This window comes from Belonocnema kinseyi, chromosome 3 (assembly GCF_010883055.1).
Source record: "Belonocnema kinseyi isolate 2016_QV_RU_SX_M_011 chromosome 3, B_treatae_v1, whole genome shotgun sequence".
NCBI lineage: Eukaryota > Metazoa > Arthropoda > Insecta > Hymenoptera > Cynipidae > Belonocnema > Belonocnema kinseyi.
The window spans coordinates 77933065-77957328 of record NC_046659.1 but is presented as its reverse complement, the minus strand read 5'-3'; the positions used below and the strand labels follow the sequence as shown (position 1 = coordinate 77957328).

General features: G+C 27.2%; 4 protein-coding genes across 9 annotated transcripts in view; 2 read left to right on the top strand and 2 right to left on the bottom strand.

The window, feature by feature from the left end:
• LOC117169043 (EH domain-binding protein 1) overlaps positions 1-2377 on the bottom strand; it is a 40738-nt gene extending 38361 nt beyond the window's left edge. For all 5 annotated transcript variants that reach the window (XM_033355126.1, XM_033355129.1, XM_033355128.1 and 2 more), the window contains exon 1: positions 1731-2377. In XM_033355126.1, the coding sequence (XP_033211017.1) occupies positions 1731-1834 (104 nt within the window). In that variant the 5' untranslated portion in view covers positions 1835-2377. The remainder of the gene's footprint in view (positions 1-1730) is intronic.
• A 4512-nt stretch (positions 2378-6889) lies between these two features.
• Positions 6890-11375, top strand: LOC117169045 (tissue factor pathway inhibitor-like). Its single transcript, XM_033355133.1, has 4 exons — positions 6890-7159; positions 7259-7420; positions 9614-9778; positions 10953-11375. Exons 1-3 carry the CDS (start codon positions 7072-7074, stop codon positions 9775-9777), a joined length of 414 nt encoding a protein of 137 aa, XP_033211024.1. The 5' UTR covers positions 6890-7071; the 3' UTR covers position 9778; positions 10953-11375.
• Positions 11376-11488: 113 nt separating this feature from the next.
• On the top strand, positions 11489-20407 carry LOC117169044 (F-box only protein 28). Its single transcript, XM_033355132.1, has 3 exons — positions 11489-12705; positions 13205-13453; positions 19350-20407. The coding sequence occupies exons 1-3, from the start codon at positions 12598-12600 to the stop codon at positions 20067-20069; spliced, it is 1077 nt and encodes a 358-aa protein (XP_033211023.1). The 5' UTR covers positions 11489-12597; the 3' UTR covers positions 20070-20407.
• Positions 20408-22964: 2557 nt separating this feature from the next.
• LOC117169411 (cilia- and flagella-associated protein 91-like) overlaps positions 22965-24264 on the bottom strand; it is a 23929-nt gene continuing 22629 nt past the window's right edge. For both annotated transcript variants that reach the window (XM_033355781.1, XM_033355780.1), the window contains exons 10-11: positions 23466-23579; positions 22965-23382 (exon numbers count right to left, since the gene is read on the bottom strand). In XM_033355781.1, the coding sequence (XP_033211672.1) occupies positions 23372-23382; positions 23466-23579 (125 nt within the window). In that variant the 3' untranslated portion in view covers positions 22965-23371. The remainder of the gene's footprint in view (positions 23383-23465; positions 23580-24264) is intronic.

The following is a 24264-nucleotide window of genomic DNA, read 5'->3' as shown; positions in this document are numbered from 1 at the left end:
CGAAATAGTTACATTTTCAGAAAAAAAAAATTAATTTTCAACTAAACAAAATTGATAACATCTCATTATGATGACTATCTAAAAACGAATTTTTCACTAAAATGATTATTGCTCAGCCAACAAGATTAATTTTCAATCAAATAGTTAAATTTTCAATGAAAGAAATGAGTTTGTGGCCAAATAGATGAAGTTTCAATTAATGAGATTATTTTTCTACCAAAAAGATCAAATAAATAAATATTTAACCAAGAAGATTAATTTCTATCAAAAAAGATAAATCTTTAATTGAAAATAGAACGGCGACATTTTAAATTAAAAAAAAATTTTAATCAAAGAAATGGATTTAAACCAAAAAGATAAATTTGCAAGATTAATAAAAAAGACCTGAATTTTCACCCAAATATTTCAATGTTTAGAAGATTAATAATCTACCATAAAAGATGCATTTTCAACAAAACACAGGAATTTACAACCAAATAGTTAAATTTTCAAACTAAGAACATACATTTTCACCAAACAAGAAATAGTTACATTTTCAGTTAAAAAAAAATAAATTTTAAAGCAAAATATAATTATCAATAAAATAGTTCAATTTTGAACAAAAAAAGGGGTTTTCAACTAAAATGATGAATTAACAAAAATTAATTTTTAACAAAGTAGTTCAACGAAAAATCTCATAGTTGATATTTCAATTTTAAAAAATTCACTTTTAAACCAATAACAGTTGAATTAAAAAAAAATACGAATTTTAAATCAAAAAGAATGACTGTAACAAATTTGCATGACTTTCGAACAAAATAAATTAATTTTAAACTAAATTAATGAAGTTTCAATTATTGAGATTACTTTTGAACGAAAATACGAATTTGGGAAAAAATTTAATTTTCAATTAGGAAAATTAATTTTTAACGAAACAGATGAATTTTTAACTGAAAGGATTAATTTTCTATTCAAAAATTAATTTTGAATAAAAAAGGAAATAGTTAAAATCGCAGTTAAAAAAAAAATTATCGAATGTAAAAAATTGGTTTTAAGCAAAAAGATAAATTAATCACCAGCAAGATTAATATTATAGACAAAGGAAGAATTTTTAACCAAATATTTGAATTTTCATCTGAAGAAGATACATTTTCAACCAAACACCGAATAGTGTAATTTTCATTTAAAAAATTATTTTTCAACAAAACTAGATTATTTTCAAATAAATAGTTAAATTAAAAAAAAGGTATTTCTACTACAATGACGAATAATCAATTTAAAAAATAAAATTCAAACAAAGTAGTTCCACTTTAATCTAATTTTTGATATTTCAATCCAAAAAGATTTGAATTTTAAACCAAAAAGCAGTTGAATTCAACCAAAAAATACGAGTTTTTAACCAAAAAGAATGACTTTTTATTCAATTTGTTGAATTTGCGACAAAATAATAAAATCCAATTCAAGTTCAGTTTATAATAAATTCCCTGACTCTGTAGCAACCCTCATTTTTAGATTTGATCTTGTTTTATCTCAAAAAATCTTAAATCATTACAGGGCATCATAAATTATTTACAGACTAACATAAGATTTAAACATTAATTTCAATTAATTTTGTCTATAAAAACAAAATACTGTTACAATATATCAATAAAACAAATGATCAAAAAATAAAAAATCGTACGAGGTAAAGAGGTTAATTCCTCGACTACGCAAGAATCTGATAAATAACATCAGAAATTAAAATCACTCACCATCTAGTTGTGGTTTCAAGGGTCAACTCGTGATAGGAGACAGTGAATTGGAACTTGGCAGCTCTTTTGTTCACCCTCTGCAGTCTTTTCCAAACAGAACTCATTTTGCAGCACTTTAAAAACACTTTTCATAAATCTTCACAATTACAAGGTCGGGCCTAATTTTCACTGAAACTTTCTTCGCCGCGGAAATAAAACATGATCACACTAGACAATCAGTAGACTCGCGAATTATTTCTGCGAAACCGACTGAATAACCTGCAACGTGATCGATAGCCACGCAGGTATACTGCGAAAATTGTTCAAGGTTTATCGTCCCTTCAAGTTTGAGGTTATATCTGACCTCGGATTCGGAGATATCTGACGAGCAATTTAGTAAATATGCAATAGCCTTGTCTTCGCCGAAAACTTAGCGTGTCATTTCACTGACGTCAATGAGATGAACATTATTATCTTTTTGCTCTTCGCTCGCTTCCTTGTTTGACAGCTTCTCTGAGAGTTTGACGTTTCAAGATCCTAATATCACTCACGGTCGTATACCGTCGCACCCCTGGATCGAATCGCAATCTTTGAGAAAATTCTTTTCTTTCCACCCACGAGAAACAAACACTCCACTTAATATTGCTAAATGCACTGTCAGACTTCAGAGAGTAGAAAATGACTACAACTATGCTACAGATACAGTGCAAAGTTTCGTTTTTTGCATCTAAATTTAGAAAGGTCTACTGTCGAGAACTTACCGATTGTTGGTAAGTAAAATAAACCCTTATCAGGCGAACATTGCGTAGAAAACATTCCAGGTGTGAACAATTGGTTGCCTATCATCAGGAGCTAACACAGGATGATTTTATATTTTTCGCAAGCCCCATGAAGTATAACATTTTAAAAAATTTTATTTTTTCTATGAAAAAAGACGTTTTTGTAAATTTTAGTCAGAAACGTCAATGTTCAATTAATTGAACTGAAGCTCAACATTTCTTTTTGCAATTATTCAAAAAAATACGAAACAAAAATTATTTTTAAATTTCAACCCCATTATCAGTCTGTTTTCTAGGCTCCTAAATGAACCCCATAAAGTACAAAATTTAATTTTTGCGAGTTATTAGCGCTATAATTATAATTTTATCTCGATTTTTAAAATACAAATTATTTTTAATACATAAAGTATTATACTTTCTATTGGTAATTAGATGTATAAATAATTTTTTAAAACAATTTATTATTGTTTACATCATTTTCCGCATGGAAAACAGTCAGAAAATTACGGTTTTTTCGAATTTTTAAAACTTCTTTCAATTTATAATAATTGTTTAAAGTAATTGTTTTGAATAATTTTCTAAACCAAATTATTATTATTTATAACATGTTACAAATTATTATTTTTTATTATTATCTGTTTCTATAGTAATGGTAGATCGTTGTAGTTTTTTTCTTAAATTTTTTACTTTTTTGTCCACTTTTTACTTAGTTAAAGACAATAATTAATGCAATGTTAACATATTTGTTTAAGAAATTTACTATTATTTATAACTATCTTCTTTTATTAAAGTAATGATGGAAAGTTGCATTAAAAAGTCATAGAATTCAATGAGTTTTTAATTAGGAACAAATAATAATAAATAATAGTAATAATAATCATTCAAAGAAAAAAGGATCTCGCCATAACTACTTCAACAAAAATTTACATTTAATATGATCCATATAGAAAAATTAAAGTATATTGCAAATATCTGTTTTATTTCAGAAACATATACATATATACACAAAAAGGAAGAGATTGTTTGAAACATGATTCACTTTAATATTTATTTATTATTTGTTCGTAAATGATAAGTTAAAGCAAAGTTATAATTTCAGAAGGAATTGCTACTTTCTAGCAATTATATAAGAGAAAATAGTTATAAACAATAATAAATTATTTAAACAATTAAGTTTGTTAAATTGTATTAATTATTATCATGCTCTGAGTGAAAAATAGACAAAATGTTAAATATTTCAGAAAAGCGCAACTTTCTAGCACTATTTAAAGAGAATATCATAAAATTTAATAATAAATTGTTTAAATAATTATCTTTGTTATTATTTTCGAAATCGTAAATATTAGGTTATTGAGTTGACTCGCAACATTTATGTTCAAGATTAGCCATTGAATTCGAATCAAAAATTAATTTTTTAATTTCAACCCCATTAGTCTGTTTTACAGGGACCCAAAAAGACCCCATAAGTGAAAAATTGGGTTTTCGGAGTTTTGGCGCTATAATTATGATTTTTTGTCGGTTCTTTTAATAAAAATTGTTTAAAATACGTCAAGTATTATTTTATATTGATAATTAGATGCTTAAATAAATTTTTTTAATAATTTATTATTTTTTGTAGCAATATTATCTTAGAATATAGTTGAAAAGGCGAATTTCTTTCTGAATTTTTCAAGTTGCTTTCAAATTTACATTTAGCGCTCGAGGAGAATCAATTAGGGTTAAAAAAAGAATTGTTTAAACAGTGTATTATTTATAACAATATTCTCTTAGAATAATGCCAGAAATATGCGGGGTTTTCTGGAACGTTCACGTTTTTGTACACTTCTCTCTTAGTGCGAAGTAATAATTAACAAAAATTAACAAACAATTGTTTTATGAAATTATTATTGTTAATAACTATCGTATCCTATAGTAATGCTAGATAGTTGCGGTTATTTCTGCAATTTTCAATTTTTGTCACTTTGCACTAAAATTGAGGTAATAATAAATTAATTCAATTCAACAAATATAATTATTTAAACAATTTATTATTTGTATGTCTATCATAGTAGTAGATATTAGGTAGTAAATGTTTTTTCTAAAACTTTTAACATTGTTTGTCGTTTTAATTATGAACAAATAATAAATAAACATTAGGGAGAACAATTTTTGAATGAATCTCTTTCTTCTTTTTTGATATATATTCCTGAAACAGAACAAGATTTTTTATTCTCTTTTATTTTTTTGTTTAAATTATTATTTATAAGGCATTAGAAAAAGAGTAAAAATACTTCATTCGAAAAAGAATGGAATACTATTTTTTTAATGATTCTTGTTGATAAGTAGTAAAAGTAGTAATTTGAAAAATTCAGAATAAACCACAGGATTGGTTATTCCAAAAAGATCTATAAATTTGCTTCAGAACATTTTTTAACAAGACGTATAGTTTTGGTTTTAATTGTGATAACGCTTTAAAAAATTCCATTTTCCAGGAAAACTATGCAAGAAACAAAACAAATTTTCTAGCGAAAAATTATCCACCTCAAAAAGATCTACAAACTTACTTCGTATTATTTTTTGGAAAGACTATGCGACTCTAAAAAAAGTCCAAGAAATGAATTGTTTCTTTTAAGAAGACCGACAAAATCGAGTTTAATCTTTTTCTAATGAAACTCACGGTTTTTCTTTTAAATATCGAGAATGCTATTGAAAAATCTAAAATTTAAATTTTCATTATGGCTTACATAATTATCAAACTTATGACTTTAGCAGAGGTTCAGATTTTTTCAAAAACAAGTTCATAAATTTTGTTTTTATTTGAATTTTTCACTTTTTAACAACATCGAAAATATTAAGAAATATTTTTTATTTGGCGTGTATTTGTTATTGTACATAGTTTTATTGCTTACTGAATTATTATAATAATAAATTCGATGGAAGCTCGGAATTTTTCAAAAACAATTTCATAAAATCTTTAATGATTTATGTAGTAAATTTTCAATAATAAAAAGGAAAATATTCAGAGATATTTGTTATATTTAGCGTATATTTTTAATTTATATAGTTTTATTGTTCATTAAATTATCAATCTCATGATTTCAGAAGCGGTTCGGTAATTTTCAAGAATGAATTCATAAAGTTTTTATTTTTATTTGAATTATTAAGTTTTTAATAAAGCCAACAAATATTAAGAGATATTTTTTAGTTAGAATGCACTTTTCATATATCTTTATTTTCATTCTTTACTGAATTATAAAACTCACAACTTTAGTGGAGGTTCGGATCCAAAATTGAGATGATTCGTTAGTTTTCAGAATAAAAAAAATGTATGTACACAATAAACAATATAAATATAATAGACGACTTTTGAATTTTTAGACACATATGATTTGTTTCTTTCTCTAATACCAAAATTAAAAATTAAAAAGTAAATTTAAACTGAAAAATATATTTAAATATTCTTAAAACTTTTTGCTTTTGATATCCGGTTTTCCTTGACAGAAACATGTGTCTAGGTATTTAGATAAAGTGGATAATTATAACTAGATTCTTTAGCCTTGTGAAAGATCAAACTATCACAATTTATCTAACCGATAAATATGTGCAAAAATATTGTACAAATACAAATCCAACATAAATAATGTATTTAAATGATGCATATATTAGGGTGAGTCGAAAATAAGATTCTTGAATTCGGTAATCGCCACTACGCCAAAACGTAGCGTATTGGGATCCTAAAAAAATTAAAAATGGATATTGAATAATAATTTTGTTAAGGGATAATTCCTTCTTAATTCAACTCTGTTTTCGGAAAAAATTCTAAACACCTGTGTAAATAGGAGAAGAATCTTTTCGGTTTTGGAAATTTTTTTCGAATGGTTGAGTTTTTTGATTAGAAAGAATTTTTTGACCCCAAGGAATGTGAAAAAATGGTCACTTAACAAAATGGAAAAAGTCTGCAAATAAGAAATTCTTTAAACATAATTTTCAAGCGCGGGCATCAAATTTCATACCTATCTATTACAAACTTAATTATCAGGGAAACCTCTCTACAGTGGATAATCATTAATTAAGAGAAACAAATGAAATACAAATAATCAATAGTATTTTGATTAATGATTATCCACTAGGTTGCATTATCCACTGCAGAGAGGTTTCCCCTAACTAAATTGAAAATTAAGAAAATTTGGGATTGAAACTTTTAAAACTGAGTCATTTTTAATTCATAAATTTGGATTATTTCTTTTTAAATTCATCAGTGATTTTGAACAGTTTTGCATTAATCATAAAAAAACTTGTCCCGGCAAATAAACAAATCATACTTTTGTTGGAATATATTATGTTATGTCGACAAGGAAATATATTTTTTATTGGCTTCCTCTTATTTTCCTTAGAAATGTTATCTGACGATTTATTTTCAAAACGTGCTGCCACATAATAGACATATTATAAAAGAGTGAGGTTGTGATCTTGTCCAGAAAAAATATTGTCGATACAAAAAAGTATACCTATATGAGAAACTTATAACTGTTAGAAATTCATTTAGAATCATTTACCCTTGATCGATTTAAAAAGTATTTTCAATAAGAAACTTATCTGGAAAAATGGTTTCCAAAATATGCTCCGCTTTTATATTTATTTTTGCTTTTCTCGATCAAGAAATGTGGAGTTCTGCACAATCTGTGACTAATGGTGAGTTTAATAATCATAAACTTTTCACAAAATTTATAATTTGATTCTTCGGCAAGGCCTTAAAAAATTAGCTTAATTTAATTTTGTCAATGCTTACAGTTTGCTCGGAATCAATTGAAACTGGTCAGTGTAAAGCAGCCTTTAAACGTTATGCTTATAGTTCAACGGATAATCGATGTGTAAGCTTTGTCTACGGTGGTTGTGGAGCAAACGGAAATAATTTCGAAAATAGGAATAAATGTTTATCAGCTTGTAAGCCAGGTGAGAAGAAATGTTATATTTGAATAGATTTTTCATGTTTTTTTAATTTAATTAAATAATTGAATTGTATTTTAAATGATGGAGTACATGACAAATTAGAGTATCCAATATTATTTTGATAATCAAATCGTGAAAGTCTGCAAAAGTTCACGCCTAGGAGAATTTTTAAAAAATGTCAAACATTCTTCTATTTTTCTACATGTCACAAATATGAACAGAACTCCCCTTCAATTAATTTCTTTTTAATTCAAGAAATTCGGGTCAGAATATAATAACGAAGATACCAAATTAAATTTTAAGACGAAATATATTTTATTTCCAACAAAATAGTTGAATTTTCAACCAAAAAAGATTTTCAAGCAAAAGAGATAAATTTTCAACCCCCCCCCCCCCCCTAATGAATTTTCATCAAGATACTTAAATTTTTAAACTAAGAAGTTAAATCTTTTAGAATACAGTTAACTTTCAAACCCACAAAGATAAATTTTCAAACAAAAAAGATTAAACCCCAACAAAAACCAGTAAAATAGTTGAATTTTCCAACCAAAAAGATTATTTGTTTAGAATATCGTTGAATTTTCTACTCAAAAACGAGAATTGTAAACGAAACAGTTAATTTTCAATAACCAAAGATATCTATACTAATTAAAAATATAATTTTTGTACCCAAAACGACCAATACAGTCCAAGTCCGATAACTTTCCAACCAATAAATGCGTTTTCTACCAAATAGTTAAATTCTATAAATAAAGAAAAATAATTTCAGAAAATGAACATGACTATTCAAACTTATAAAGGATGAATTTTTAATAAAGTTGTTCAACTTTCAACACAGTATCCAGTGAGCAAAAAAATTAAGGATGTCCTAGAGCACCTAGAGACGTCTTTGGGACATCCCTAATACGTCTTTTATAATATGTCTTTTGTTCATCCTAGGGATGCTCTTAAAACGTCTAATGTTAGTACGAAAGATGTCCCGAGAAGGTCCATGTCTTTAAGGCGTCTTTAGGTCATCTTCAGGACATTGGACGTTCTTAGAGACGTTGATTGGCCTGACATAGGACGTGATAGGAACGTCCTAAGGACGTTTTTGGAATTTTCATAGTTTTTTCCTCACTGCGTAGTTCCATTTTCAACCAAAAATTGTAAATTTTTAATCAAATAGTCTGCTTTTTCACCAAAAAGATTAATTTTCTACCTAGAAGGTCAATTTTCTGGAAAAAGACAAATTTTTTACAAAATACATGAATTAAATTCAGTAGTTAAATTTTCGACCAAAGATATGAATTTTCAACACCAAAATTAATTTACAAGCAAACAGTTAAATTAAAAAAATTAAATCCTTAAATGAAAGATATCAAAGAAGATGAAATCTTTATCAAAATAGTTGACTTTTTTTTACCCTTAAAGACGAATTTTCATCAAAAAAGTTATGTTTTCAAGCTAAAAAGTCAAAAGTTTTTGAAAGCAGATGAACTTTAAACCTGCCCAGTGACACAAAACTATGAAAATCCCAAGAACGTCCTATGCCAGGCCAAAAAAAGTCTCCAAGACGTCCAATGTCCTAAAGATGACCTAAAGGCGCCTTAAAGACATGGACGTTCTCGGGCCATCTTTCGCACTGACATTAGATGGTTTAAGGGCATCCTTACGATGACCAAAAGAAATGTTATAAAAGAAGTCCTAGTGATGTCCCAAAGGCGTTTCTAGGACATCCTTAATTTTTTGGCCCACTGGGTGAAAAGGTGAATTTTCAAAAAAAAAGTTAATTTTGAAGTAAATACTTTAATTTTCTAACAATTTTTTGAATTTTCAAGGAAAAAATAAACGGTTGAATTTTCAATCAAAGAAGTTGTACATGTGGAACAATTATTTTATGCATAAAATAAAAAAAACGTACAAACGTAATGTTGAAATATTTTACTTTTAAAATAAAAGCAGTGCTTTCTTAAGCAAAAAGAAAATGTATACAAATATATATTTTTAAAGTGCGATGTCACATTCTTCATTGATTCCCCTCCCACCTTCGTCACAAATCATTACAAAATTTATTAACACTCCCCTCCCTAACAATGTGATGACGTTTTTTTAACTCCCCTTATTATATAAAATCAAACAATATGAAGATAAATAAAATATAAACCATTTTTTTACACTTTCATTTCAATATTAAACAATATTTTTCATACATAGATTGTATCCAACCTCTACAAGTAGATAAATGCAGCAGAGCATCTAAAATAAGATATGGATATAATCCTCAAGAAGAAAAATGTGTCGAATTTGCTTACGGAGGATCTGAACAAAACCCAAACAATTTTGAAACAATTGAGAAATGCCGAGCGCAATGTGAATAAGGTGTGTTTGAAAAAATTGACGTTATCACAGTCTAATTTTAAAACTTTTGTGCACACCCAACATTACTCGTTGTTACAAACCCGGAGTACCAGGGTGCCCACCTTTATTCAATTTTTTAAATAACTATGAAATCAAAATTGTTTCCTTCTTGTTTACTCCCATTTATATCAAAAATGAGTGCCAAAGACACAAAACACTTTAAAAAATACAAAAAACCGACACAATACAGTAATTCACCCAGATGTTTTTATAGTATCCCTCGCGAACAGAACGGTTACACTGCAACCCGACGAATAATGTTGCAAGTCGGGTTGCCGCACACAGAATGTATAACGATTAATTAATCATTAATTCATCATTTATTAAATAATTAATAATTCTATTATTACTTAACGACAACTTTACGATATCCTATGCCCTTGTCGTCAAGGTGTCTTTAAGATATCGTAAATAAGTCGCATGATCCGACGATGTCTTTACGATTTCGCAAAGACATTGAAACTACATGGACATATTCTGTCGTAAAGATGCCATAAAGATGTCGTAAAGATGTCGCCACGATGTCGTAAGGACGTCGCCAAATTTTGTGCCCACTGGGTACCCGCTGGGTGTTGTACAAGACATCCCAATGGGCAAAAAACCCAGTGTGCACGATTTTTCACAAGACTTTTTTAGAACGTCCAAAAAACGTCCAATCAGGGTAAATAACTTATAACGTTTTTTTGGGACATCTCTAGGACGTCTTTTATAACATGTCTTTTTCGGACATTCTAGAGATGCTCTTAAAACGTCTAATGTCAGCACGAAAAATGTCCCGAGAACGTCCCTGTTTTAAGACGTCATTTCAGGTCATCGTTAGGACATTGGACTTGTTAGAGACGTTAATTGGGCTGAAATAGGACTTCCTAGGAACGTCCCAATGACGTTCTTGGGATTTTCAGAGTCTTGTGCCCACTGGGATATGTATGCTTTGAAGTCGATTATTTTTTCCAACAAAATTCTTAAATAAATTCTAAATACATAATTTTCATAAAATTGAACTAGACAACGACACTCTAAGCTGAATTTTAATTTTTACTCCACTTACATGCAAAAATGTACCGTGGTGGGCACCCTGTGGGTTCCCAGGAATTGCACAAGGGTTGAATAAACTGATATTAATTTTTTGTTTCAGTATCCAATGAATTGCAATCAAGAGCCAGTTTTTATGTATAGAAAATTTATTTTTGGCATACATGCATTCATGTGAATAATTCAAATATGGTACTGGTAGGAATTTCTTATCCATAAAAAGGACAATTTATGTAAAACAAACATCTAGAGCAATTTGGATTCAAGTGTATTACTTTAAGCATTCGAATAAATATTATAAATTGCATTCTTAATTTCTGATTCACTTAGTTCTTAATAATGAATCTTTTTTATATAAAGTTTATTGTTGAAAAATAGTAATAGGGAAGTTTACCTTTCACCAGAGAGCGCGATCTGTTCGGGTCCGAGTTCTAAATCTAAATTTAATAAATAAGAAATTTCTTTTTCATACAAATTATTAATAAAAGCTTATAGTTCATTAAAAAAATATATTAAAAGAGTAAGTTATTCAGTTTCAAGAGAAAAAATGTAATATTTTAATTACTGATCACTTTTTCTTGCGTAGTTTAGAATTTTACACACATAATATTATTGTTTGCTGAAAAAAGCCAAACTACTTGTTTTGATAACACTCTTCATTTTTTTACCAAATAATAAAATTTTAAACTAATAAAGATAAATTTTGAACCAAAAATGAAACAGTATAATTTTTAACCAAAATGATGGAACTAGGAAGGTAATTTTCAACACATTACATGTTCAGTTACTCAATTTTTAATGAAAAAAACAACTGATTTTCACCAAACTAATTTATCTTAAACCAAAGAGATAAAACTTCAACAAAAAACGTAAAATATAATAGTTGATATTTCAACCAAAATATATGTTTAGTTAAAAGCCTTTGAATTGGACCAAAAAGGACGAATCTTCAACAAGGCCTGCAATTTTTCCAATAAAAAAATCAGTTATTCACCAAAAATAAAACAAAAACAAATAAAGGACAAATTTTCAACAAAACAGTTAAATTTTCAAACAAGAGAAGAAACTTCAACCGATAAAATTTTATAAAAAAAAAACACTTGAATTCAACCAAAAGAAGAAGAAGCCGACTTTGCTCTAAAACAGTTTGTTTTTTTAATTTGAAAATATGGTTGCTTTTACTTTTCGCTATAAAAAATAGAAAGCTTTTGAAAATATGTACTTTGAAATGTTCTTTTAGCAAACAATAATGTTTTGTGAAATTTAAAACTGTGTAAGAAATACTGACCCTGCTTAAAATATTAATTTTTTTTCTTTTCAAATAGAATGACACTTTAACTCTATTTTAGGAGTAAACTATAAACTTTGATTAATAATTTGTGTAAATGAAGCTATTTTTCACACAAACATTTTCGCAGAACTCGAGCCTGAACAGATCGCGTACTAAGTGAGTAGTAAATTCCCCCATTTATTGAACAAATTCCGATTTTTAAATGTTTGAAAAAGAAACGCGGGAGCTGGTGACCAATAAAAAAACCGCTTTTGCACATGCGCTTTGAAAATGAAAGTAGCAGCGTCTTGTGAACTTGTCGTAAACAAAAGTCTAGAACTTGTTTCTTGGTCCACTTTAGTCTTTGTTATTGTTTTCTTGTTGCGAAGTACTTATAATGCGCAGATTTTAATCATCAAAACTGGTGCTCAGATTAATAGACTGCTTATCTTTGTGGAATAAAGTCGAATGTCTTACAATGACTTATTATAGTAGTGAAATGTTAAGATTAGACAACCTGCCTGAAGATGTGCTGGAGGAAATTCTTACTAACCTCTCCTACGACGAAATTGCGAAAAACAGAATTGTAAGAAGCATTATAAATAAATACTACTATATCTATGTTTAAAATATTTTTTCATTAATAACTTTCCTATTTGTGGGTTTCAAAATTTCCTGTGAATACTATTTTTACTCCAAAAGTAGGAACTTTGTTTTCACGCAAAACTAGTTTGGTTTGCCTGTTTTACTTTGTAAAGTTCTAATTTGAACCGATTTAAATACTACCAGAAATAAATATGAACCATTTTCTTTTTATTTGAGACTTTTCTGCTTTTTATGTAGCATGTACTTTTTGCTCAGGGTCACCTATTGTTACGAATGACAGTGGCAAACTTTTCTATATTCCTTAAAATAGTTTTATATTAGTCAGCTCATTATATTGTAATTTAAAAAAAACTCTTCTTTTATACCAAAGAAATGAAAAATACAAACTTGCAGGGTAAATAATAGAAACATAATTTTGTTTTTTAATTAAAAATGATAATTCACCTAGTTAAACTTGATTTTTTTAATTTAACTTCTAGGTCTGCAAGCAGTTTGATCGCATTTGCAAGAAACTGTTGAATCGAGGATTTAATTTAATGGAAAAGTATCACGGACAATGTTTGCGTTCTGTGAAAAGTCAACTTCCACGCAGAGAATCAGAAAGAAGAAGTCATCCTTTGTCGCGGCATTGCGACATTTTAACAGCGATTGAGACCCGAATTTCGATGTTGTCCATGACATTCATCAAATACGTGGATCTAAATCTATGCTGTTTTATTCCCGGAAAAGTAGGTTCTTAATTTATATTTTCAAATTCTTTGCAGGACCGACTTCACACTATATTCTTCTTTTCCCATTTTTTAAAAAGAATTTATAGTTTTTTCCCTGTTTTCAAGAAACTCCCGGTTTTTCGCTTAAATCAAAAAGAAATTAAAAAATCGAACTTTTTCTCATTAAAAGTTAATGTTTGTATTGAAAGATCTACTGTTTTATTTATGTTTAAGAATTCATCCTTTCACTGGACCAGGAAACCGGGAATTAACAATGATTTAATTTTTTGGCCGGAAATTTTACAAATTTTTAGAAAAAAATCTGTTAAAGTTTGATTTTAAGTTTTTAAACATTTTTTGTTGAAATATTGTGTGTTTCAATTATTGTAGAACTTGGTTTACAATGCATAATTCGAAAAAAATGTATTAAAAAAATTCCGAATTAAAGATTTAAAAAATTAAACATTATAAGCGTTTAAAGTCGACAATTTTTTATATAAAAAAGTTTTAGTTGATCAGCTGTGAATATAAATTATAATGATTGAAATAACTTCAAAATAATATATTCATAATTATTCATTCGTTTATTGTTATTTATTAATTTATTTATTAATTATATTGAAATTAACTAAATTTCAGTTATTGTTTTATTCTCAAATTTGAGAATTACATTTTTTGAATAAAGAAAATATCAATAGCTTAACATTTAGAAATTTTGAACTGCTCATTTAAAATCAGTAATTAGAAAACAAATATTAAATTTTTTTAATAAACTTTAAACGTTACATTTTGAATAGTTCTAATTGAAAAATTTAAATTTTTTATTAAAATTGTTGAATTTTGTTGTATAAATGAATATTAAATACCTATTACTCCTAGAACAATTTCGAGTAAGTAGAAGAGATATTTCGAAGTTATAAAAAGATACAAAATAATGTAAAATTTGAAATTATTTTCTTAAGATTCCTAGGAAAGTTGAAAATGAGTTTTTTATTTTGAAAAATTAATTCAAAGAGACAATTTAAAAAGATTTCAAAAATGAATCTGAAATATTTTAGGGAAGTATTTTTAATTTTGCAGGATTTAAACAAATTTAAGAAAGATTGTAGGAAACATTCATATAATTTAATCAAATGTTTAGATATACTGAAAAAATTTCAAAAATAATTTAAAATTTGAAAAAATCAGAAACAGCCTGTATATTTTTCAAGATTTTGAAATAAAGTTTTGAAGCTTTTTAAGGATTTTAAAACTATTTTAATTTTTATAGCTCAAAATGGTCTAAAATGATTTTCAGCTTAGTTTTTATTACATCAAATGGAAACATTTTTAGCTTTAGATTTCAAATTTGTTAATTTCATTGACCGTGAAAAATGTTTGCAAACCGGGAATATTTTACTTTGATTAAAACGACCACCTTGTTCTGGTATTATTTGATTGAAACTGTTATTATTTTTTTGAAAAGGTATCCTTTTTGCTTGAAAATTCAACAATGTTGTAGATGATGGTTTTTTTTTCTTTCGGGACTTTCGGTCTTTTTTGGAAAAAAAATATCGTTCTTTTAGACTTAAAATTCATCTTGTGGTAAAAAAAGTCACCTTTTTTCGGTTGAAAGTTCATTCTTTTTAATTAAAAAGTCTACTATTATATTTTTGGTGCAGAATAAATCTCTTTTGGTTATATATGTAATTATTTTGTTAAAATTTCTACTGTTTTATTAAAAAGTCGTCTTTTTCGTTTGAAAAGTCCACTATTTGACTAAAGGTTGCACAAACTTGGAAAAAATGAAAGACTGAATAATCTGTCTTCGTGGAAATTTGTCTTTTTGGTTTGAAAATGCATCTCGTTGGTGTAAAAATTCAACTACTTTGTTCAAAATAAGTTTTTTTTTGTTTGAAATGTTCCTCTTTAGTCGAAAATTCAACTAATTGGTTGATACCCCGTGTGTTTTCTTGAAAATTCAATTTTTTTGTCGAAAAATCGTCTTGTTTTGTAGACATTTTATTTGTTACGCTGAAAAGTCAATTGTTTGATTCAAAATTCATATTTTGTATTTAAAAATTCAACTATTTTACGAAAAATTAGTCTTTTTAGCTTTAAATTTCCAAAGTTTGATAGAAATTTAAATTATTAGATTTAAAATTCAACTGTTATTCAATTAAAAATGAACTTTTCTGTTAAAAATACATATTTTCTCGTAAACGATGAAATGTATTGCAAAAGAGCAAGATGTAATTTTCATAGAAAATTTCCTGGTCACAGAAGTTATTTAGCCCGCATAAAACTCACAAGATGTCTTTCTTGTGCAAATAAAAATTCAAACAACAAATTGGCAAAAAATATAAGTGTAGGGAATTCAATTTTTAATATTTTCAGAAAAACCGCCGCCATTTTATTCATCATGGACCTTTTTTAAAAAAATATTTTGATGGATTTCGAAACAAGACAATCAACGCCATAAAAATCATCGATAAAAATCAAACTTTTTTTTGTTAAAAGTTTTTTTTTTAAATTGAAAGGTGTACTGTTTTATTTATGGTTAATAAATAATTCGATTATTAATTCAACTTTTCAGGTCGATGTTCAAATTTTATTTTAAAAAATCGTATATTTGTCCTGGAAGCTTAACTATTTTGTATTTTTTTTTAATTCTACTGTAGGGTTGCAAAGTCATCTTTTTTGTTAAAACTGAGTTTTTTATTGAAAATTCAATTTCATTTTTAAAAAATCGTAATTTTGGCTTGGAAGTTCAAGTAATTGGTTGAACACGAATGTTTTTCTTTCAGAATTCAAACATTTGGTTGAAAATTCACCTTTTTTCGTTAAAAATAATCTTTTTTGTTGCAAATCTAACTTTTCAAGTTGATAATTCAACTTTATTTAAAGAAAATTTAATGTATGACTTGAATGATCAACTAATTGGTCGAATTTAAATGTTTTTTGTTTGTTAATTTAAACATTTGGTTACAAATTAATATTTTTTCGTTAAAAATGATCTTTTTGTTGAAAATTTAATTGTTTAAGTTGATTATTCAACTTTATTAAAAAAAAATCGTATCTATAGCTTAACTTTCTTGGTGAAAAATTAATTTTTTAATGACAACTGGAATTTTAATGACTTTTAATTACTTCTGAAGAATTCGTGTTTGGGGCGTAAAATTGAACATACGGTTAAAAATTTATTTATTTTGTTAAAAATAGTTTTTTGGTAAAAAAAATCATGTTTTGTTAAAGATTCATCTTTTTTCTTAAATTAGCCTTTTTCTTGAAAATTCATATTTTCGGATTGAATGTTCAACTGTTTCGTACAAAATTCGCTTTTTCAGCTTAAAAATATCACAATTTGGTTGAAATTTATTTCTTTCTTGACTGAAAAATCTTGTGTAGTTGCAAATTTGTCGTTCTGGTTGAAAGTTCAACTAATTGACTGTAAATGCAACTGTTTGGTGGAAAATTAATTTTGTAGATAGAAAATTCTACCATTTGGTTCTAAATTAACATTTTTTGTTAAAAATTCATCTTTTTGGGTTCAAAAGTCATATGATTTCTAAAAAATTATATTTTTGGCTTCAGAAATCAACTTTTTTAATTAAAAAATTCATCTTTTCGGGTTCAAAAGTCATATGATTTCTAAAAAATTATATTTTTGGCATGAGAACTCAACTCTTGTAATTAAAAATTCGTCTTTTTGTGTTAAAAATTGGTTCCCCTGCTTTGATAGGATTTTGGTCTGTAGATGGAATTATTTTTGTATTAATAAAAGTTTATAGTTAATTCGTAAAATAAAGTCAAGGGGTCAGTTATTCAGTTTGAAAAGAAAAAAATATAATATTTCAAGGACGTCAGTTTTTGTTACATATTTCTGAATAGTAAAATATTTCATATTACCTGTATTACAAATTTGTCCTTTTTTATAGCGAAAATTAAAAAGATCCACATTTTAAAATTCAAAAAACAACTTTTTTGGAGAAAAATCGTCTTTTTCTTCTTTGATTCAACTGTTTTTGATTAAAATTTCATCTCTTGAAGTTTCTTCTCTTTGATTGAAAATTGGTTTTTTCTTTGTTCTTGTTTCATTTTTGAATAAACTGATCTTTTTTATTTGAAAAATTACTTTTAGTTAAAAGCTCAACTATGTGTTTTAAAATTGACTTTTTTAACCCTCTGATGGCGCCCCTGGGTCCGTAGGTACCCAGAGGTAATATAGAAGTGAAAATTCTGAAGAAGATAAGAAAAGGGTTGTGGGGGTTGGAGTCGCTATATTAGGTGGAAAATAAGGCCTAATTATGAGGCATGTGACCCTACTCAAAAGTCAGCATCTGATTCACAATCTTCAGATTTGAAAAATAAGTATAATTTTTTATGATAAAAGAACTGATAACACGACCTACAGTTGGATGTGTATAGTGTACGAATCACTACGTTTTTTTTTAATTTCACACCATTTTGAGAAATTTTCGAAGAAAACGCGATTTTTGCAATTTTCGATCATTTTTGATCATTTTTGTATTTTTTTTAAAATTATACTATCTTTTGACTAATTAAAATATTAATACCAAACTTATACAGCTGTATTCCTGACATTTCAAAGATTTTATTTTATTCCTGAAAAGTTGAAAAATATGTATTCTAAACAGTTTTCATCTCTGAAATATGTTCTGGGTGCGCCATTAGAGGGTTAAAAGAAAATTACTCGCCGTGTTTTCAAAGTGATTTATTTTGGTTAAATATTCATTTCGTTAGTTACAAATTTAACTACTTTGTTAAAAAAGTATGTATTTTTTGTTTTGTTAGAAATTAACTTTTTAATTGAAAACTCGACTTGTTTGGAACTTCATCTTTTTTTGTTGAAAATTATAATAATAATTAATAATAATAATTTCTTAAAAACTCCCTTTTTTGGTTAAAAATGATTTTTCAACTGAAAATTGTACTGTTTAATTTTTTGTTTCAAAATTTGTTTATAATTCCTTTCTTCCGATGAAAATTAAACTATTTTATTGAAACTTTTTTTGTTTTGTTTTGAAAATTAATCTTTGAACATAAAGATTGAGTTTCATTTAAGATTTATCTGTTTTTGTTGAAAATCAACTGTTTTTTTTATTTAATGTTAACCTATTTTTTAGCTAAAAAATATTCACTTTTAATTTTCGTTGTAAAATCCATATTTTTTGGTTCAAAGTTGTACAATTTTGATAAAAAGAAATATTTTTGGTTGAAGATTCATTAAATTAGTAGAACATGCATCTCTATGGCTGGAAATTCAACTACTCTAATAAAAGAATCGCTTTTTTTGGTTGAAAATTATTTTTTTAACAGAAAATGTAACTGCTCCATTTTTGGTTGAAAATGTTTTTTCTTTAGTTGAAAATTCATATTTTTTACTAGAAAATATACCCTTTTTAGTTATAATGTTTAATATTTAGTTGGAAATTTATGTATTTTGTTGAAAATTTCCCCTTCAAGTATTGATAGAAACTTAATCTTCTTGCTTGAAGCCTCATCATTTTGTTTGGAAATTGAACTTTTATTTTTGGTTCAAAATGTATCTTTATTGGTTGAAAAGTCTCCAATGTGCTAGAAAAAATATACATTATTATCAAATCACGTACTTTGAATTTTTCACAGTAGACAATAATGTTATGTATGTAAAATTCAGAACTGCTTAAGGAAAAATGACCAGTAATTAAAATATTAAATTTTTGCTCAATCAAGCTGAGTGACTTACTCTTTTACTTTATTTTACCAAATATTCTATAAACTTTTATTAATAATTTGTATAAGAAAAGCTATTTTTAGTTTATCAAATTTAAATTTTCGCAGAGCTCGGACCAGAACATATCAAAGATTCAAAGATACCTTGTGAAATTATAGGGAGATTTGCTTTTCAACATTTATTTGTTCTTCATTCCAGGTGATCGATGAAATCCTTCGAATTCTGAAACAAATTAGCTTCACGACAACGCCGCCTCGGCCCCACGAAATTCTACAAGAGCTCCGTGACATTAGTAGCATGGCAATGGAGCATTTCGACGAGAAAATCTTGCCAGACTTGAAGCACAGTATCTGTGCATCAGTGAGCAACGTTAGTTCCTACGATATGCCTTCTACAAGTCTGAAAATCGCACATCACTCAGGCTCGGGCAGTTCAGTCCTCTCGCACGGTTTCAGCCGCGACAGACTCCATCAAATCTTCAAGAAGATTTACAGTCGCACCCGAAGAAATAAAACGTCCGTCGTCTCTGTGAAAGGTCAGATTGGCAAAGTCAAGCAGAGAATGAAGAGACAGGGTCTGCAGATACAACTGCAGAGTGCAAAGTTGCAGGAGCAAGCGAAGAAAATAACCGAACAGGACACCCAAATTGCAGAAATGAGGAAACATCTGGAAGAGTGGGAGCAGAAAATAGGAGATCTGACGGCCGAATTGAGTCGGGCTCGAGAAGATGACAGCATTGATGGCTGCAAGCGAAAGCACATTGATGTTATCGGACGAGAATCCGATTCTGGCAATTCGAAAGAATTCCAGGCGAAAAAACGGAAATTGATCATCGAGAGGAAATCTTCGACCGATGCAAAGGACGTGAAATTCAAGATTTTTATGTCCTCTCTTCTTGCCGAGGAATCTTCTGACTAATACAGTTTTCATAGCAACCTTTTAATTTACTTCTATAAGCAAAGTTGCTTTCTAGCTTATTATGTAGATTTCTCATTTCGAAAGTCATGTTCTTAATACTTTAGCCAGGGTGGCGATTTGGCAGGGAAATGGCCGAGAATTCAATTAAAAAACCGGGATTATTACATTATTTAAATAATTTTGGTCAATTTAGAAAAATGATTTCTACTTTTACCTATAGTCGTAGGACAAGTAAGTGTGTTTATTAAGTTAGGGATTCATTTACTTATTTAAAAATTCAACTACTTGGTTCAAAGTTAAACTCATTTATTAAACATTAATTTTTTTATTGAAGATTCGTCATTTTAATTGAAAATCATCTATGGTTGAAAATGTAACTATTTTGTTAAAAATCAATATTTATTATCCAAAAATTTAACTATTCCAGTAGAAAATTGAACTATTTTGCTGAAAATACGTTTTGTCTAAAAAATTGTATTTGTATCTAATGAGCCGAAAAGTAAGCTAGTTTGGAAGTCTGTTTTTCAATTGTAAATATTTTGCATGCTTTTTTTGCATAAATATTTTTTTCATAAGGAAATAGAGTTATGTTCGATCTTAATTTAGAAATTTAACTTTTTTTAAAATTAAATTTAAACTATTTGGCTGAAAATGGAAATTTTTTATATAAAAATTGAACTATTTGTTCGAAAATGTATGAACTTTGTGGAAAATTCATCTTTTTATATAAAATTAATCTTAATGATGGAAATTTTCTCTTTTTCATACAAATTTCAACTATACCAGTTGAAGCTTCATCATTTTAATTTAAAATTCATCAGTTACACATGTTTTGTTACAAAAAATGATTCTTTCATAGAAATTGATCTTTTTCTTTGAAAGTTAATCTTCTTGTCTAAAATTTCTTCTTTTAGTTTGAAAATTTAAGTATTCCAGTTAATTTAGGTTGGAAATAAAATTGATTGGTTAAAATGTAAATTATTCTGTTAAAACTTCTTTTAACTTTTTATTTTGACCTTTTAATTATTCAAAATTATTTTTCAATTGAAAATTCGTATTTTTTGGTAGAAATCAATGTTCTTGTTTGAAAATTAATCTTTTTGATAAAAAAATTTAATTATTTCACTTAAATATTTATAATCTTAGTTGAAAATTGACCTTTCTGGTTTGAAATTCAACTATTCTAGTCAAAGATCTACAATTTTAGTTGAAATTTAGTCACTTTTGAAAGTGCAACTATTTTTTAAAGTTAGTTTTTTGTTGTATGTAATTTTTTTAAACTGAAAATTGAACTTATTTCACTCAAATATGGAAAACAGTTTAATATTTATCATTTTAGTTAAAAATTCATCTTTTAGGTTGGAAATAAAATTACTGGGTTCAAAGTTGAACTTTTTTGTTAAATTTGTATTTAAGATTAATAATTTTATTTAAAAAATTCATTTCTTGGGTAGAAAATGACCTATTTGTTTAAAAAATGGGTTTTTCTTTGAATGGAAAGGATTTTTTTCAGAAAATGTAAGTATTTTGATGAAAATTTGTTTCCTTTTTGGTTGGAAATTAATTTTTTAATTAAAAACTCATTTCATTGGTTCAACATTAATTTTTGGCTAAAAATTCAATTATTCAATTCCTTGTTAAAAAATGATATTTTTTATTTAAAAATTGATCTTTTTGGTCTAAAGTTGAACTATTTCATATAAATATTCATCATCTTAGTTGAATATTTTGTATTCTTAGTTAAAAATTCATCTGTTTGGTTGAACATTAATTTTGTTAACTTAAAATTAAATTATTGAAGTTTTGGTCGACAATTAATCTTTTTTTCAGTTCATCTTTTTTTTGTTGTTGGAAATTCATGTTTTTGGTTTAACTATTTCAGTTTAAGATTCATCATTTCGATTGATAATTCATGAGTTAGGTTACAAATTAATTTTATTATCTAAAAAATGTAACTATTCCATTTTTGGTTAAAAGTTGCTTTTTTAGTTCAAGATTTAACTATTTGGTTAAAAATTTGTCTCCTTTAATTGAAAATTAAATTATTTAGTTGAAAAATTCATGTTTTTTTAAAATAGTATTTTTTGTTAGAAAATTAATCCTTGTGGTTGAAAATTCAAGTTTTTCAATTAAATATTCATAATTTTAGTTGAAAATTTATCTTTTTGGCGTAAAAATCAACTTTTCTAACTAATTTTTCCAGCTGAAAGTTAAAATTTTCCATTTTAGTGGAAAATTTAAGTATTTGTATAAAAATTCAGGTACTTTGAACCTTTTCGCTTAGAATGAACGTGATAAATTAAAATAAATGTTTGAGTTTTGTGGCAAATTTGAATATTTTTTATTTAATTGACCGGGAAAATGAAAAAACTTAACCGGGAAAATCCAAGAATTTGGAACCGTCCGCCCAATCGCCACCCTGTTCACGAGATTGCATATTATTTTTTTTTATGATAAAAAATGTTCAGATCAGTTAGTTCTCAGTCTCTTGGGACTGGGGAAAGTTTTTTTTAATAGTCGTCGATTATTAGTTAGAATTTTTTGTTTTATAACCCTTGAATAATATGCTTAATTTCGTGAGGAAGTAAATTAATACTCATGAGTATAAGAATAATACGTGTAAAAAAGGCTGATTCGTGTGATACTGAAATCATTTAGAACTATTTCGGGATATCATTTAGAGGTGCATTAATTAAGGGGAAGTTTCTAATACACTAATTATAAAAACGGAACCAAAAAAGTGAGATAAGTATTAAAATTCGTGGAAATATCTAATACTTGGATGAGTTAAGTTTGCTTAATAGATCAGCTTTGATATTAATTAGGACATTAAATAAGTTTAGATTAGACGCTCTGGAATTATTACATCGTTATTTGCATATAGTTGAATTTTTTCACGGCGAAATTAATAAAGAATGCAAATTTTCGAGTAATTAGCAATTTTTTCTAATCCATTTAAAAAATGACTAAGTTGTTGTAAGGAGTAAGAAATTATTGCAAACACAGTAATATTTTCCTAATCAATACTGGTTTCTAACGAATAACGAATATTTTAGAATATGATTTTAGGGTTAAACTGAAATTTTATTTGCATATTCATTAGTCATAGAAGCTTGAACGTTGCCTTGCTTTTATTGTATTCCTCTTTCCTCTAGGCGAAGTTTGACGATTTGTAAAAATTTACTTGAGGCTTTATGCAATAAAAGTTGTGGCAAAGATTAAATAGAGGCCATTTTTATTTTCATATCGCTTGAGAAAAATGCTGAGAGCTGGGAATTCAACACCTTTTAGAACTTATTTGGTTAAGGCGAGTCTGTAAAGTTAAGAGATGTTTAATAGTGATAAATTTTTGTCTTAACAGAAAAAGATATTTTTAATCTTGGTCGATTTTCTTACCGGAAAAGATCGAATCTGATGAAATTGAAAATTCATTTGTCGATTCGGCTTGATCAGTTTCCAAGGTTTCGGATATTGCTTGGTTTAATACATCACGAATAAGATCCTCGTTTTCTGAAATTAAAATATACAGGGCTTGGATTGTGGGTATTTTTTTATTTTTAAACAAAAATGTGGTCTGTTTTTCTCAGAAGTTCGCTATAATTAGTTTTTATTTTCATGAGAACGAAGCTTTTAAAATTGAAATTAAAAACTAGAAAAAATTGCATATTTTAATTGAGAATTTTCAAAATTGAATAATTTCTCATTAAATCTTTGTAATTAGAAGCGTTCGAACTTGAACAATATCTAATTTCGTGAATCCGCATTCAGTTTTAATTTTTTCAAGAATTTTGCCCGTTTTTTCGTTTACATGCGAACTGACATAATAGAACCGAATAAGAAAATTAAACTATTTTTAGTTGAAAATTGATTTTTCTTGGTGAAAAATTAATGTTTTTGTTGAAAGTTTGAATGTTTTCTACAAATTTCATCTTTTTGGAATAAAAATTGAACTATTCGGTAAAAATTACCTATTCTATTGAAAAATCGTCCCTTTTGACTGAGAGTCAAACTATAAGGATTTAAATGCAACTGCTTGGTTATATATATATATATATACCTCCAAGCGGAGGTGTGAAAACCGTGCCGAAAGCTAAATGGCACCTGGGTGAGGTGTCTAGAACGGTGACACTGGGATACCAGGCGACCTCTCAGAGTAAGCAGCCTTATCCTTGCATGCGGGGCTCTACAAGGATGG

Bases quoted from the DNA above. Each gene is read 5' to 3' on its own strand.
- LOC117169044 (XM_033355132.1), top strand. From the start codon at position 12,598: ATGACTTATTATAGTAGTGAAATGTTAAGATTAGACAACCTGCCTGAA. The intron at 12,706-13,204 runs GTAAGAAGCATT...TTTAACTTCTAG, and splicing joins AAATTGCGAAAAACAGAATT to GTCTGCAAGCAGTTTGATCG. The intron at 13,454-19,349 runs GTAGGTTCTTAA...TCTTCATTCCAG, and splicing joins GCTGTTTTATTCCCGGAAAA to GTGATCGATGAAATCCTTCG.
- LOC117169045 (XM_033355133.1), top strand. From the start codon at position 7,072: ATGGTTTCCAAAATATGCTCCGCTTTTATATTTATTTTTGCTTTTCTC. The intron at 7,160-7,258 runs GTGAGTTTAATA...CAATGCTTACAG, and splicing joins TGCACAATCTGTGACTAATG to TTTGCTCGGAATCAATTGAA. The intron at 7,421-9,613 runs GTGAGAAGAAAT...TTTCATACATAG, and splicing joins TTTATCAGCTTGTAAGCCAG to ATTGTATCCAACCTCTACAA.